The sequence below is a fragment of the Xenopus laevis genome, chromosome 1S (genome assembly GCF_017654675.1).
Source record: "Xenopus laevis strain J_2021 chromosome 1S, Xenopus_laevis_v10.1, whole genome shotgun sequence".
Classification (NCBI taxonomy): domain Eukaryota; kingdom Metazoa; phylum Chordata; class Amphibia; order Anura; family Pipidae; genus Xenopus; species Xenopus laevis.
In genome coordinates, this window is record NC_054372.1 from 125,256,414 (window position 1) to 125,272,220 (window position 15,807).

General features: G+C 38.5%; 1 protein-coding gene across 4 annotated transcripts in view; it reads left to right on the forward strand.

Annotated features, from left to right (window-relative positions):
* Positions 1–15,169, forward strand: part of dapk1.S (death associated protein kinase 1 S homeolog) — a 94,462-nt gene extending 79,293 nt beyond the window's left edge. For 3 of the 4 annotated variants that reach the window (XM_018235767.2, XM_018235777.2, XM_041574761.1), the window contains 7 exons: positions 4,067–4,286; positions 5,380–5,562; positions 6,629–6,826; positions 8,716–8,854; positions 9,043–9,163; positions 11,003–11,191; positions 12,277–15,162. In XM_018235767.2, the coding sequence (XP_018091256.1) occupies positions 4,067–4,286; positions 5,380–5,562; positions 6,629–6,826; positions 8,716–8,854; positions 9,043–9,163; positions 11,003–11,191; positions 12,277–13,509 (2,283 nt within the window). In that variant the 3' untranslated portion in view covers positions 13,510–15,162. 4 annotated transcript variants of the gene reach the window in all.
* Positions 15,170–15,807: the final 638 nt, after the last annotated feature.

The following is a 15,807-nucleotide window of genomic DNA, read 5'->3' on the forward strand; positions in this document are numbered from 1 at the left end:
GCCAGGGTTTGCAGAGGGATGGCATGACGTTCCGCAAAGACTTTATCCAGGAAATTCCCAGCTGCGCCGGAATCAAGGAAGGCGTGGGTAGAGATGATTTTGGAAGCAAGCTGGATCTGGACAGGAAGAAGGAAACGATGAGCAGAGGATTGGGGAGAATGAACAATTCCGCCCAGGTAAGTTTCCCCAAACTTACCTAGGCGTTGGCGTTTCCCGACTTCACAGGACATTCATGGGCGAAATGGGCTTTGCCTCCGCAATATAAACAAAGTCCTGCAGCCCTTCTCCGCAACTTTTCCTGACGAGCACGACCAATCTGCATGGGCTCTTCAGTGGGAGCAGGAGAGGGGACCATAGTTGAAGAAGAGGACGCCACAGAGTTTGGAAGAAATGGCCTCTGGAAACGAGGAGCCAAAGGAGGTTGAGCCTTCCTCACGCGTTCTTTGATAGTTTGGTGTTCCCTCTGTCGGGTATCTACCTTAACTGCCAGGGCGATGAGATCTTCCCAACGTGTAGGCATTTCACGGGAAACTAGATCTTCCTTAATGCGCATAGACAGGCCATTATAGAAGGCGGCATGGTAACTGTCATTATTCCAGCTGGTTTCAGCGACCAATGTGCGGAATTCAATCGCATATTCAGGAACGGAACGTGTCCCCTGGCGAATCTGGAATAGGCGTGAGGAGGCAGACACTGCCCGACCAGGGGCATCAAAAACTGTGCGTAATTCACGGAGAAAGGCTCTGGAGTTGTCAATTAGGAGGTCCTCCTTCTCCCATAGCGGTGATGCCCACTCCAATGCTTTACCCGTGAGGCGAGTGATGATGTACCCCACCTTTGCACGTTCGGATATAAATTGATGGGGCAGCAAAGTAAATTGGATCTCGCACTGATTTATAAAACCTCTGCAGGCCTCAGAGTCACCGCTGAAGAGAGGTGGAGCCGGAATGCGAGGTTCAGAGACATGGATCGGAGCCACAGGAATCATAGCCGAGGCATCAGCAGGAGCCTGGATCGTGGGGGAGAGAGCCGACAGCTTCTCCAAAATGGCTTCTAGGGCCTGACCAAAGTGAGACTGCTGGGCTTCGTAGGCCTCCATGCGAGAGGCGATTCCTCGGAAAGCTCTCCAGAAGTCAGGCTGAGCAGGGGCCTCCTCAGACGGGTCCATGGCCCAAGTATACTGTCAGGGCCCGAAGGCACAGTAGGAGTGTGGACCAAGGAGGAGGCAGGTAGCCAGCCGATAACGAGGTACAAAGGGATGAGACGAGAGAATGGTCGAAGTCCAGGCAAGGTTCAGTTCAGGCAGCGAAGATTCAATCCAAAAGACAGGCAGAAGTCGGTACACGAGAAGTCAGTAAACAGTAATCACACCCAGGAATATACGGAGTAAGACCTATACTTGGGCAGTGATAGCAATGTCCTGTGGCTTAATATAGGCCTATTTTGGCGCCAATTGGTCGCAATGGCGTCATCACGCTGGTTCCGGCGTCGTGACGTTTTGACGCCGACGCATGTTCTGACGCCGGCGACCATTCCGTCGCCGGTGACCAATCGGCAGACGGGAAGAAGCGGGCGTCATCAGGCCGCGACCAGCAGGATCCACATGGTGAGGAATGGGGTCGCCATTTTGGACGCCGTCGCCATCTTGGACGCCGTCGCCATCTTGGACCCCATCCATATCTATTACAGTAACTATTAAAAAAATTTTTTTAACCTTTTCTTCTTTACCACTTGAGGGGCATGCCAAATTTGTTTTAGGGTGGGTTCATGTCTAGGGCATTAGAGGATCTTTTTTGTCTTTATTTTGCTTCCTTCAACATTTCCACTTTAAGCATTTATTAATATTATTATTAACATCTCTAAGAAAGACATATATATGACCTATATGTACCGCCCTATTCAAACTGACCTAAGCACAAGTGTAATAATGAAGATTCGCTAGGCAGAAACGAACATTCACAAAAGTTCTCTATGAAATGCTCACGCTGACAAATTAATTTCTCCAGCATTTGGCTGCCGAGACGCAACTTTGCATTTTAGTGAATTGGCGTATGCAATGCGAATTTATAAAAAAGTGGCGTTAAGCCCTAAGTGAATTTGCCCCTTGGTGTTTGTGAAATTGTGGGCAAAATTACTCTGGAATTCTGAGAAAAATGCTGCATTGGGGGAAAAAACTTGACTGTATCTGCAATACTGCAGTCATAAATGAGGCTTTATAAGTTCAGTGCATATTGTTTGTAGGGGAAAAGGGATCTTCTAATGAAACTAGTTACATCTTATTATTCTTTGACCCTTGTGGAGCAGTGAACTCTAGTGGCCAAACTATATATATATATATATATATATATATATATATATATATATATATATATATATATATATATATATATATATATATATATATATATATATATATATATATATATATATATATATATATATATATATATATATATATATATGAGACAAAGCAACACTCTGAAATCTTGGGTTGGGGGATACTAAAAAGAGAACTCACCCTCTCAAATAGTAAAATATTGCATATAATGTAAAACACCTTAATGGGATAATATATGAGTATTGAATTTTATAAAAATGTCTGCAATCTCAATTACTTTTTTTTATTGCTGTGTCGCTATATAAATCACAGAAAACATTCATACTGTAACATATAATGCTTTAAACGATTTCCTCTCAATTGATTAGTAGTCACTAAACTATGTCATTAGAACATACTACATTTCATTTATATCAATTGATTGTGCTTGACATCTAAAGTTACACTCATTGTCATAAATAAAATGAATCCCCTAAAAATGCCTTGAGATTTTAAATCCATATTTCAATGTTATGGTTCTAAGGTTCTCAGTTAAATGGTGGAAAAACAAATGATCTATTTCTATTAATTACAGGCCTACTGGGTTCTGAGTTTATGCGTGTTCACTGACACAAAAAGAGATTTATTTAAGATTTGCTATTTTTTTTCTCCTTTTGCAAGACAGTTTGGCTACTTGAAGCACTATTTCTATCCAACTATGTTATTTACCAATGGCAGAAGACCAGCATGGATACCCTCTCTTATATTAATACAAATAAGTAGCTCAAAATCATTCATGTATATAATAACCTATGGCCATGTGGTTTAATGAAAATGTATAGCAAAATACAGAAAATATAAAGCCCTTTTGTGAAACGTAAATATAATATATATTTAATATAATAAAATAATTATCTTATAATAATATTAAAACAGGTTTCAGCTTATGCATTCTTGAAAGTACAGGTATGGAATATATAATCCAGAAACCTATAAAACCTGCTGCAGCCCTGCACATGTTTAGTTTATTTTGGCTGCTTGTTTTATAGTTTTCTATGGAGCAAGCAGCAACATTATAGTTTAGATTTACCTGTAGGAAGTAATATAAGTTTAGCCTGTCACAAGCAGTCAGCTACAAGTAACACTACATTTTCTTAAATTAAAAATCCACTATATAATCCAGTATATGCTGCTTCTGGATGTACACTGTCTTTCCAAAAGGTGAAAGTGCAAGATCAATGGTGTGGCGCTCCCTATCTCCCCCTACAGAGCTGTAACTGGATGAGGGTACACTGGATTTTTAACATCAATTTTAGTGTTACAGTTCCTTTAAAATACTTCAGGCTGACTTCAAGTCAAAAGAGTCTTTACTGCAACTAAACACAGTTCAGTGTTTTAATGTTAGCGGTCTCCTGCTTTTAAAGGCAACCCTTTCATATATACCCATTCTGCTTATTAGCAATTGATTCATTTACATTGCATGGCAGCATAGTGCTGATTAGTAGTAATCCACCCTACAGCATATTCTATGTCAGATGAAACCTGACTCTTTGCTAATGTTTTTAAGATTTCCAATCACGTGTCATGTGGAGTCACCAATTCCAGAAATATGGCCCAAAACATGGAGAGCCCAGGGATACATTTGAAGGCATAAATTTTTACTGTTGTAGGAATGCAGAGCCTTTTACCTGATTGTGTGTCCATTGTAATAGTTCTTTTTAGACTGATCAGTTTTCTTTTTCCTTTTAGGATACATACAGAACCTTGTTCATTCAGCAGCTCAGACCGTCTCCAAACCCCCAACCAAGAATTAAGTTGAAGTTATTTGGACACATGGGATCTGGAAAGACCACGCTTGTAGAGTCCCTCAAATGTGGTCTCATCCGAAGCTTTTTCAGAAGACGCCGACCTCGCCTTTCATCCACTAACTCTTCCAGATTTCCTTCTTCTCCACTAACAACCAAGACAGGTTATCTATTCTTGGCATCACATTTCAAGTTGCCTTTCGTACTACATAAACCAAACAGGTGGCAACCTTAGCTTTATGCCAAACAGCGCTGCCCTCTGTACCATACACCATATTATTCGCATAATTCTGAGTTTGTTAAAGGAATAGTAGCACCAAAAAATTCCAGTATTTTATATGAATTTTCAAATAATGTATTGCTGCCCTGTACTGGCAAAATGTTGTGTTTGAAAGACTACTTTAGTTTATATAAATAAAGTGATGTGTAGCCATTCACCAATCCAGGATTCGGTTTGGGATTCGGCAAGGATTCAGCCTTTTTCAGCAGGATTTGGTTTCGTCACAAAACAAGGAAGTTAAAAAATGTTTTCCCCTTCCCAACCCTAATTGGCATATGCAAATAAAGGATTCAGGGGTTTGGCCGAATCCAAAATAGTAGATTAGGTACATCCCTAGTAGCCATGTGGGCAGCAAGCTGAACAGGGCAAAAAGGCTCATATTTACACAACAAATAAGTGCTGTATAAAATACATGGCTTTCTGCAGGACTAATATAGGGCGCTTGTTTTATAGTGGTTATTTACCAGATACATATATAAATAAAATATTTTCACTTTTTAATAGTACTGGTCCTTTAAGTGTTGAGCATATTTGCAAGCCACTTGAGGGTGCTGTTTATGCTATTAATGAAGGAGCTTTGTTGATGGACTGGCATGGCATCAGGTGAAAACTACCTGTGCAATAATCATAGGCATCTGACTGAATAAAAAACTAAATAACTAATCTGCAGACTATGGATAACCTTGCTACTGAAAACAATTTAAACATGAAAAAAACAGTTAAATGCATTTGTTTTGCCATTATTATATGCTTATGGTGGACACATGGCAGTGTCTTAGGAAAGGAAGCAGAATCTGTCATAAATGATGAACTGTTAATGTAAGCAATACATTTTGGAAGTCGAGTTGCACAGTTTTTAAATCTCTTTGGGTAACTGGATAGAAATACAATGTAATTTTTAAGTCACTGTAGAAACCTTTCAAGCATTTTGCAATATATTTTCTAGGATTCTAACTTGCCGTTTTCCTATTATTCAGTTTCAGTGAGCATCTCGGATCTCTACCCTGGTTGTGAGAATGTGAGTGTAAGAAGTCGGAGTATGATGTTTGAGCCAGGACTAACCAAAGGGGTTCTTGAAGTATTTGTTTCACCGTCCCCTCACTCTTACATGGATGACCAGTCAACCAAGGCTATAGACATCCAGACTGCCAATCTTCATGGTATAAATGGCTTTTCTGCATTTGATATTCTACATTTCAACTGTATTGCTGAATGCTAAACCCTAGCTAAACGAATGATAGATGCAGCCAATGTACACGTATAGATGCAAATATGGAAGTTCAACTAATACCTTCATTTGTTCAGTCAGCATGTGCATTCATGCTTAATTGACACAGTGTAGGGTATTATATAATGAATAAAGTACCCCCTCTTGTAAAATATAAGGATATTATAAGTTACCGAGGAGTTTCATGACCATATAAAAACACGAGGCCGAAGGCCATGTGTTTTTATACAGGTCATGGAACTCCGAGGTAACTTCTAATATCCTGATATTTTGCAACTGGGGGTACTTTATTTATTATAATACACAAGTTTCAGTGAGTCATGTGACAGAAATGACATCAGAACTCACCGTTTATAACTGATGACATTAGAACTCACCGTTTATAAGGATATAATTTCCAAGATGTTCATGGCTTTTGTGTATTACAGAGATATAAATATGGACCTATGCATATAAGTACTTAATAAAAATAATATAAATCACAGAAAAATTAGAACAGTGGTTACTAGCACAAGGGAGACCTGAACTTAATGGGTTTGTTCACCTTTAAATTAACCTTTAGTATGATGTAGCATGTTATATTCTGAAACCAATTGCAGTTGGGTTTCATGTTTTTTTATTTGTGGTTTTTGAGTTATTTAGCTTTTTATTCAGCAGCTCTCTGGTTTGCAAATTCAGCAATCCAGTTGCTTCAGTATAAATTACCCTAGCAACCATGCAATGACCTGAATGAGAGACTGAATATGAATAGGAGAGGCCCTAAATAGAAAGATAAGTAACAAAAGTAGCAATAACTATACATTTGTATTATATATTACATTTGTTGTTAGATAGGGCCAGTGAAATAGAATATTAAGGCAAACAACTGAAACTGAAAGTTTACTTAAAGGTGAACCACCCTTTTAATGCATACCTTAAGAAAACAGTTAGCACAGGGCCACAAATGTAGACACCAAGTGCACACCCCTTCAATTTATATAAATCTTCTTTCCGTTTAGGTATTGGAGATTTCAGTGTCTGGGAATTTTCTGGAAACCCAACGTATTATTGCAGCTATGATTATTTTGCTGCCAATGATCCCACATCAATTCACGTTGTAGTTTTTAGCCTTGAAGAACCCTATGAGACTCAACTGAATCAAGTCATATTCTGGCTCAACTTCATAAAATCACTTGTTCCTGTAGAAGAACCAATAGGTAGGTTTTTTTATTTCACCCTTTTTTATGTAAATCTATGATGCAGGAGTTTTTCTTTTTTAAACTTGTATCTATGAAACTCATTAGACCTCTGATAATCAAACCTTGGATGCCTAGCTAATATTAACTGAAGGACACTCTGCTCTTGAGAGCCCCTAATTCTGTTTGCACAGGCAGTGCATATTATAATTCCTGTCTCATTCTCTCTCTGACGGAACACTCAATCAATTAAGTGCAGATTGTGCTGTGGAACCTTTTCATCAACTCTTTCTGGTGATCTGCAGAACATGTAATAGATGGAAGATTGATAATGTTCTGTTAAAGGTCCTAAGGAAAGGGTTCTTCTGGGATATAGGAATTTAATTTATAGTCCGTTTTTTCAAATCCTTACGTAAACTACTTGGTGTTGACGAGTATCAGGATGGTGATACTGTACACAAGTTGGAAGGGGACTAAACACTAAGGGATGCATAATGTACCATTCATTATGAAACTGATATGATCCACCAGTTTTCTGAGAAAAAAGGAACCTTCTGATGCAGCAGAATTTCCATTCTGCCATGTTAGGTCACTTGAAGAATAAAGAATATTTTTCCATTGCTAAACCTGATCTCCTGGCACATTAGATCACTTACCCAGTGTAATCAGATTTTGAACAGACTTATGCTAATGTCACTCCCAGCAGTTACTCTTTCGAGAAATCATACATTTTCTACATTTCAAGTAGACTGTTTTTGACTTGAAAATGCACCTGCAGCGGGTCGGGTACCCGTAAAAACCTGCGGTACCCTGCGGGTTGCGGGTAGACGGGTCGGCCCGCGGGTCTTCTCAATAGCAATTTTTACTCCTTTTTTCTGATTGTCTGCTTCCGATGATGTCACTTCCGGTTTACAATGAGAGCACTTCCTATTTTACTCCTTTTTTTCTGATCATGCCTACTTCCGATGATGTCACTTCCGGTTTACAATGAGAGCACTTCCTATTTTACTCCTTTTTTTCTGATCATGCCTACTTCCGATGATGTCACTTCCGGTTTAAAGTGACAGCTGTCCTGATTCTTGATGGTCGCGGGTCCAGGTTGCGGATAAGGTACTTGCGGGTCGGGTAGCGGGTCCAAGCGGGTAAGAATGCGGGTCCGGGTTGCGGATTGCAGGTTGCGGGTACAGGTTCCAAAAAAATGGACCCACGCAGGACTCTACCTAAAACCACCACTACCAGTGATGATGGGTATTTGCCAGTGACATTTTTGGCATGTGATAGCCTTATTACTGTGAATCCAATCAATAAATATGTTTACAGTGAATGTGCGGTTACTATGAGCAATGGCTAATCCTGCATTAAGAATGTGGGCATTTATCTCTACACCATTTGATGTTTGTGACAAGGGGAGGTAAATTAATGTGTTACCAATACCGGCTTTTCCTGGTTATTTGGTGCTGGTGGAATAGAGTAGCTAACTAGCCATGATTAAACGGTTGGTTCAGTATGAATTATTTGCCTTTTTCTCCTGACTCTTTCCAGTTTTCAAATGAGAAAGCTGGTAGTATCAACTACCCCCCACTTGTATAGACTGTAAGCCGCTTTGGGCATGCCCCTCATTACCTAGCGTATCCATTTGTTTGTAAATTATGTACGATTATTTACAGTGTTGCGGAAAATGTTGGTGATTTATAAATAAATGCAGTAATAAAATAAATATTTAAAACAAGTGCTTGAAAAATATATACATTAGCAAGCTGAAGAGAACTTTCCACAAATTTGCCTAAAGACCTCATATCATAACTTGTTCAGTCCCAATGTACAACCACAGAATAATGTTAGCCTTTGAAAGGAATTTTATTTACCTTTAGAGAAATTCTCAGTGTGTCTTTTCATATTATATATAATAGCATATGGCGGAAAGCTGAAGAATCTACTCCACGTTGTGTTGGTGGCCACACATGCAGATATTGTAAACCTTCCTCGCCCTGCTGGAGGAGAATTTGGATATGACAAAAGTCTAGCATTGCTAAAAGAAGTAAGAAATAGGTAGGTATAACTCAACTATCTGGGTCAGATTTATAAAATCTCAGATTATTTTAGCCAAAGAGCCAGAAAGAATATTTTTGTATTATTTTAACCATATAAATAAATCAGACTGCTATAAAATAAAATAGCTGTTTATATTTGTTGCTCTTTGTGCAATTGTGAAATAACAGAAATAATTGTTTCTTTAGATTTGGAAACGATCTGCAGATTTTGGATAAACTGTTTGTTCTGGATGCTGGGGCATCAGGGTCCAAGGAGATGAAGCATCTGAGGAATCACCTCCAGGAATTAAAAAGCCAGTTGATATCTGTAAGTCATTGGACATTGGACTTTTGATATTTGGTGGCTCTGAATACCTACCTAGGGTACTATGGTACTGCAGCATCCTACCTATATTATATCTACAATTTTGAAGCATGTTTGAATAAAAGAGGTTTTACAGTGGTATACCCATACTGACCCCCCCCCCCAACTTAAGCAAGCAGTGACTTTGCATCTCCGAAGGTGTGACAATTTTTCTTGAGAAAATACAATCAATGACTCTTGAGGCTATTACACAAGACCCTGATTTTTTTTTGTACAGGTAGGATATACTATTGCTGCAGTTACTTGCAATAAATACCATATGTATTGTATATACAGTTTTACATAGCTTCCATAAATGCAGAAACCATGCTTAGATCTAGAAGAAGCCTTTTTACCCACATGCCCACTAGCATGTACAGGAGCTATAAAAATATGACTAAATCTCTAATGGCCCCAGGGATATACAGTATTTAAATCATGTCCCAGTAAGACCATTAAGACCTTTGTTTGGACAGCCCTGAAACATTGTAATGCCGTTATAATGAGTCCTATACACAGCTGATTTCTGAACAGCATACTTGTGCCTTATGGGCCTGCAAAACTAAATTGCTTGAAATGAGAACTATTTAAGAACAACCAGCTGCTTCATTAAGCAGACTGATGAAGAAACAAACATTAAATAATGCTTTAGTCACTTTACACTGTATTCTGTGGGCTCAGCTTTTTAAACATATTTTCTTACATAATGTAATATTGCTCCAGGCTATTTATTTAATTTTATTCCCCAGACATTTTGATTGTTTGAGAGTTGCAAAAAATTGAAAGAATCCTTTACATTGCTGAAAAGCTCTAAGGTCTCTCTGGTGAATTCCCATTCCAGTCAGTAATAAGTCATTTCATTTTAGTTGAGCTACTCAGACTCAGAGTTCTCCTCTATCCCTCTCTCCACGCTGTCTAAATGCAGTCATAATTACAAGCAGGGACAGCAAAACTTAAAGGACCAGTAACATCAAAAAATGAAAATGCTTTAAAGTAATACAAATATAATGCAGTGTTGCCCTGTACTAGTAAAACTGCAGAGTTTGCTCCAGAAACATTACTGTTGTTTATATAAATGAGCTGCTGTGTAGCCATGGGGGCAGCTATTCAAAGGAGAAAAGGCTTAATTTACACAGCAGATAAGCTCTGTAGAACATAATATTATCTGTTATCCACTAATTATCCTGTGCCATATAGCCTTTTTTCAATATCCGCCATTGCTACTCAGCAGCTTGTTTATATGAACTATAGTAGTGTTTCTGAAGCAAACAGATCAGTTTTAACAGTGCAGGGCAACACTACATATATTCTCATTATTTTAAAACACTTTACATTTTTGGTGTTACTGTTCCTTTAAGCAAAAAAAAGGGGGCATCTTTTGATTTACTGTTCTACCGGGAACCCACTGCCTATTTCAGCCTCAGCTCTGTAACTCTCATTAGATCAGCTGTAAACTTGTACAATGGACTGGACACTCTAGAATGCACTATGAACTATGGCACCATTCACACACAGGTCTATAGTTGTTAAATGTAACTTTACTAGGGCAAACACTAAGGGCCTTGTTTACAAATACCGTGTGCAAGTGGTGAAGTCTGCTCCCCTTAGGGATACATAGCGAAAACACATGTCGTTTCCATTGGCACATGTCTTTCCATGCAATTTTGGCTCTACTCCACCCAGCACTCTCTCACAAGAAGATTATTATACGTGAATGTATTCTGTTTGTTAGAAACATCTAAAGTTGTGCTTAATGATGTTCAAAAATGTATCTCCACGCCTGACATGACACCTCTTTTATAGGATTGTCCACCTATGACACCACTGTGTGAGAAGGTGATGTCAACTCTTCCATCCTGGAGAAAGCAGAATGGTCCCAACCAACTTCTTTCCTTTCAACAATTTGTTTATGATGTCCAGGATCAATTGAATCCACTAGCAAGTGAAGAGGACGTTCGACATCTTGCATTGCAACTGCACAGTATTGGAGAAGTAAGTATAACCTTCTACCACTAAATGTCTACATATATGTATCTTTCTAAGGGCTTCTTTTTGTTACTAGCAGCCCTAAGCAATATGATTAAAATAAGCTTTATTTCTTGGGGGCTAGATTAGTACACAATCTTATTTACTACAGGAGCAAATAAAACTGTTTTACAGCATGAGAAGTACAGTTGTGTTCAGAATAATAGCATTCTGACATCAAAAACCTGATCGATCACTGTTTTTGGCAGAAATTATATTTTTACATGGTAAGTGTAGTGGAGTAATAGAAAACCAACAGACCCATGACATGCATGCTGCTGATTCTTTGTAATTGAATCATTAATTGAGGCTTGTTCCAAATAATAATGTTCCAAATAATAGCAGTGTGGAGTTCAGTTAGTGAGGTCATTCATTCTGTGAAAAAACAGGTGTCAATTACAGCCCTTATTTAAGGAAGGAAGGCAACACATGTTGTGCCGGTTATAGTGCATTTCTCGGAGTAAAAAGGGTCGTTCCAGACATTGCTCAAAATATCAGCGTACTTTGATTAAAAAGTTGATTGGAGAGGGGAAACATAAAGAAGTGCAGAAAATGATAGGCTACTCGGCTAAAATGATGTCAAATGCTTTAAAATGACAACCGAAAATGGAAAACAACCATTTGAATAGATAGACTAGCCAAAATGGCCAATAATCAGCTTCAGGAAGATCAAAGAAGATCTAACATTACCTGTGAGTACTGTTACAATTAGAAGACACCTATGTGAAGCCAAGCTATTGGCAAGAAGCCCCTAAATATTAGTTCAGTGATTCAAAGCAAAATCTTGAAACCTTTTTTAGTTTATACAGTGAATGTTTGAGTCTGTAAAGAAGAATGCAGACACTGCTATTTTTTTACAGCCTAATATTCCGTGTTCTTCACTTTATATCATTTTTGATTTTGAATAGAATGTGCTCCCAATGCATTTGTGTGTATGGAAATAAAAGCTATTATTTGAGCTTTATTCACTTTTTTAAACACACTTTTATTCTGTACACAACTATATGTTTTGTCTCAGTGTTATTTCTAACTTTAATTCTTGTTTTACACAGGTTAATATAATGCAGAGTGAGACTGTCCAAGATGTTGTGCTTCTAGATCCACGATGGCTGTGCTACAATGTCCTTGGAAAGCTACTCTCTGTAGAAAGCCCTAAAGCCCTACACCATTACAGGGGGAGATATACAATGGAAGATATTCAGCGCTTGGTTACAGAGAGTGATGTTGATGAACTTGTCCAGATCTTGGATGCAATGGACATTTGTGCCCGAGATCTAAGCAGCGTAACTATGGTGGACATCCCTGCTCTCATTAAAACAGACAACCTCCACAGATCATGGGCTGACGAAGAAGAGGACATAATGATTTATGGGGGTGTTAGAATTGTTCCTGTGGAACACCTTACTCCTTTTCCATGTGGAATTTTCCACAAAGTTCAAGTTAATTTATGCCGATGGGTACATCAACAGAGCGCTGATGGAGATGCCGATATACGTTTGTGGGTAAACGGATGTAAAATAGCAAATCGAGGGGCAGAGGTTTTGGTGTTGATGGTCAACCATGGCCAAGGAATTGAAGTGCAAGTCAGAGGTCTAGAAACTGAGAAAATCAAATGTTGTTTACTTCTTGAATCCATCTGCAGTATAATTGACAACTTATTTGCAGCAACGTTGCCTGGCCTTTTAACTGTAAAACATTACTTGAGCCCTCAGCAGCTGAGAGAACATCATGAGCCACTGATGGTTTACCAACCTAGAGATTTTTTTCGGGCCCAAATACAAAAGGAGACTTCACTGGCTAACACCATGGCTGGGTACAAGGAGAGCTTTAGTAGCATTCTTTGTTTTGGGTGTCTAGATGTGTACTCTCAAGGAAACCTAGGCCTGGATCACCAAGTTTCTGATCTCAATATTCTTGTTAAAAGAAAGCTCAGCCGACTTTTGGACCCACCAGACCCCATGGGAAAGGATTGGTGTCTACTGGCTATGAACTTGGGCCTGCCTGATTTAGTTGCCAAATACAATACTAACAATTCAGTTCAAAGAGACTTTTTGCCAAGTCCAATATGTGCTCTTTTGCAGGATTTGAACAATTCTCCAGAAAGTACTATATCACTCTTAATGTATAAACTAAGAGAACTTGGGCGCAGGGATGCAGCAGATTTTTTACTGAAAGCATCATCCATTTTTAAGGTGAATCTTGATATCCATGGACAAGAAGCCTACGCCGCAAGCTGCAACAGCGGCACATCCTATAATTCCATTAGCTCAGTCGTGTCACGATGAGTACTTTAGTCCGCATGATCTATAGCTATATCTATCGAAACAACCGCTATAAGAATTGTAGTTTTTAATGTGTTTCATAGGGGTTTCTAACCATTAGTTTATAAACATTGTCAGAGAATGCCACATGCCGTCAGAACCTTGTATCTTTCTACTTTTCAATAAGGTGACTCCCTTTTACTGTCAATTTTAAAGGCTTGTTGAATTTTTCTCTCTATAAGAATGTGCTGCTAGTTACAGCCACCCAAACAGATAATAATCTGTTCCTTTTTTTTTCTAAATACATTTTACTAATCAGACTGCACATTTGTTCACATGTAGAGGTAGGGCTTACATTTTCCGCCTGCTGATTTGGTAAGTGATCCAATAACGGATATTTACTGTACATTAAATAAGTCCAACCTGCAGACCTCAAGCTCTTGGATAATGCTAGTGTTTATCTTTATCTGTAACTGGAAGACCCCAGGTTGGACAGCCCCTCTATACATGAAGCCAATACAGCAGCATGAGTGCCTTGTTCTCATAGGTTATGTTGCAACAGGCCGGAGCCTGCTCTCAAGCACTTTTCACCTCTGTCATTATCTCCATGATAATCCTTGTGGCTAAAGAACATTTAAGATTTAAGGCGGAGGTCATCAGGAATACACACAATAACCTTTTAAGTTTCAAAGATTAATGTAAGAACTGTACAAGGGTTCTTGCTTTTTCCCTGCAGTCAGCAATGTGACTCTATTGCTCAGGTACATTATTGATTTTATCATTTGCAAGCTGAACACTTAGACGTATTATAGGCTTTTTCCTTTTAACTCCTTGAAAATGTGAATGGCTTTTGGCACACTTACTAAACTGTGCTTTTCAGGTCATCCAGAATAACGGACGTTAAAATGAAATTCTTTGCCAGGCTTCACTTTCCCTTCTGCCCATTCATTCCAGACATCTCAGGTATGATGAGTTCTAGCAGTCTCATTTGTATGTTAAGTTTTGCATTGTAAAAGGGACCTTGAGATGGTCAAAAAGGATGTTTAGACATTTCTATGAAGCTTTCATGGCTTTTTCACCATTTCACGTAATCTGTATTTGCCAACATTCCTTTTAGGGCATAGTTCACTAATGTAACTGTGTTACAATGGGAAAAAAAATCTCTGTGTAAAGATCGAAGGGGTAATGAGCCATATGTGTGCTACATTATACCCTGTTGTTGACCAAAGAAGCAGTAGGATAGAGCTAACTGGGATTGTCTGGCGAACGCTGAGTATTATAATGCAAGAGGTCTATTACACATCTTGTATTGCTCTTTTATATGGATATATTTTATGTAAAGCATTACTGTTTATTAAAATCTCTGCAAGGACCATTTCTAATATGAGTTATTCTAGTTTGCACACAGCAACAGGTAGCTTTTTTATCTAGCACCTGTCGTTTGATTTCCTGTACTTGAAACAAAGGAACAAAATCAGTTGCTTTGACTTTAAAACACAGCCAATACCGAAAGGGTGGGGGGGAATTATTTTATCTTTTGAAGACGCATGTGTTACGAATGGACATATGTACATGTATATACAGGTGTAACCTTTCCATTTATTAATGTTTTATTTGTAGTACAATTTTAAACTTTTTATATTTGTAAATATCTATGAATAAACATGTTGCACCATGCTCTAAATGTATTCTCTCTTTTGGAATGCTCAGCTCACTTGGAAATATCCAACCTGCTGGGATGTGGAGGAAGGGGGGGGGGAGTGGTTGTTTGACATCACTCCAACTTGTATCGCAGCAGTAAAGTGAGACTGAATCTTATCAGAGCACAAGACTTGGGAATATAAGAAAAATGGCGTGCCTGATGTCAAACTTCAAAATTATTATATTTAATAAAATCTAATACAGGATTCTGCTTGAGGAGCATTGTTAACTGATGAATTTTTTCAATATAACAGTATCCTTTTAAATAACCTGGGTGTCTTTTCATGCTGAATCACCTCGTATTTCACCTTTAATGTCTTATGCATCTATTCTCCACAAGAGGTCACTACATATTACCTTGAAAACACAATCATTGGCCATGCCCAATACTGTATATATATGTGTTTTTTCCATATAATGATGCAATTAAATAACCAGGTGAAAATTAGGAATAAAGTCTTCTCTGGGTCTCCTGGGTCCCCAAATGTTGGACTACAACAACCTCCATGTTTTTTATAATATGTTAGAGAATTATAGTCATCAATATCTGGTGACACAAGGTTAAAAAACAATGGAATAAAGTGATTGTTTTCTTAATGCAGCCCTCAACTCGTGCATATG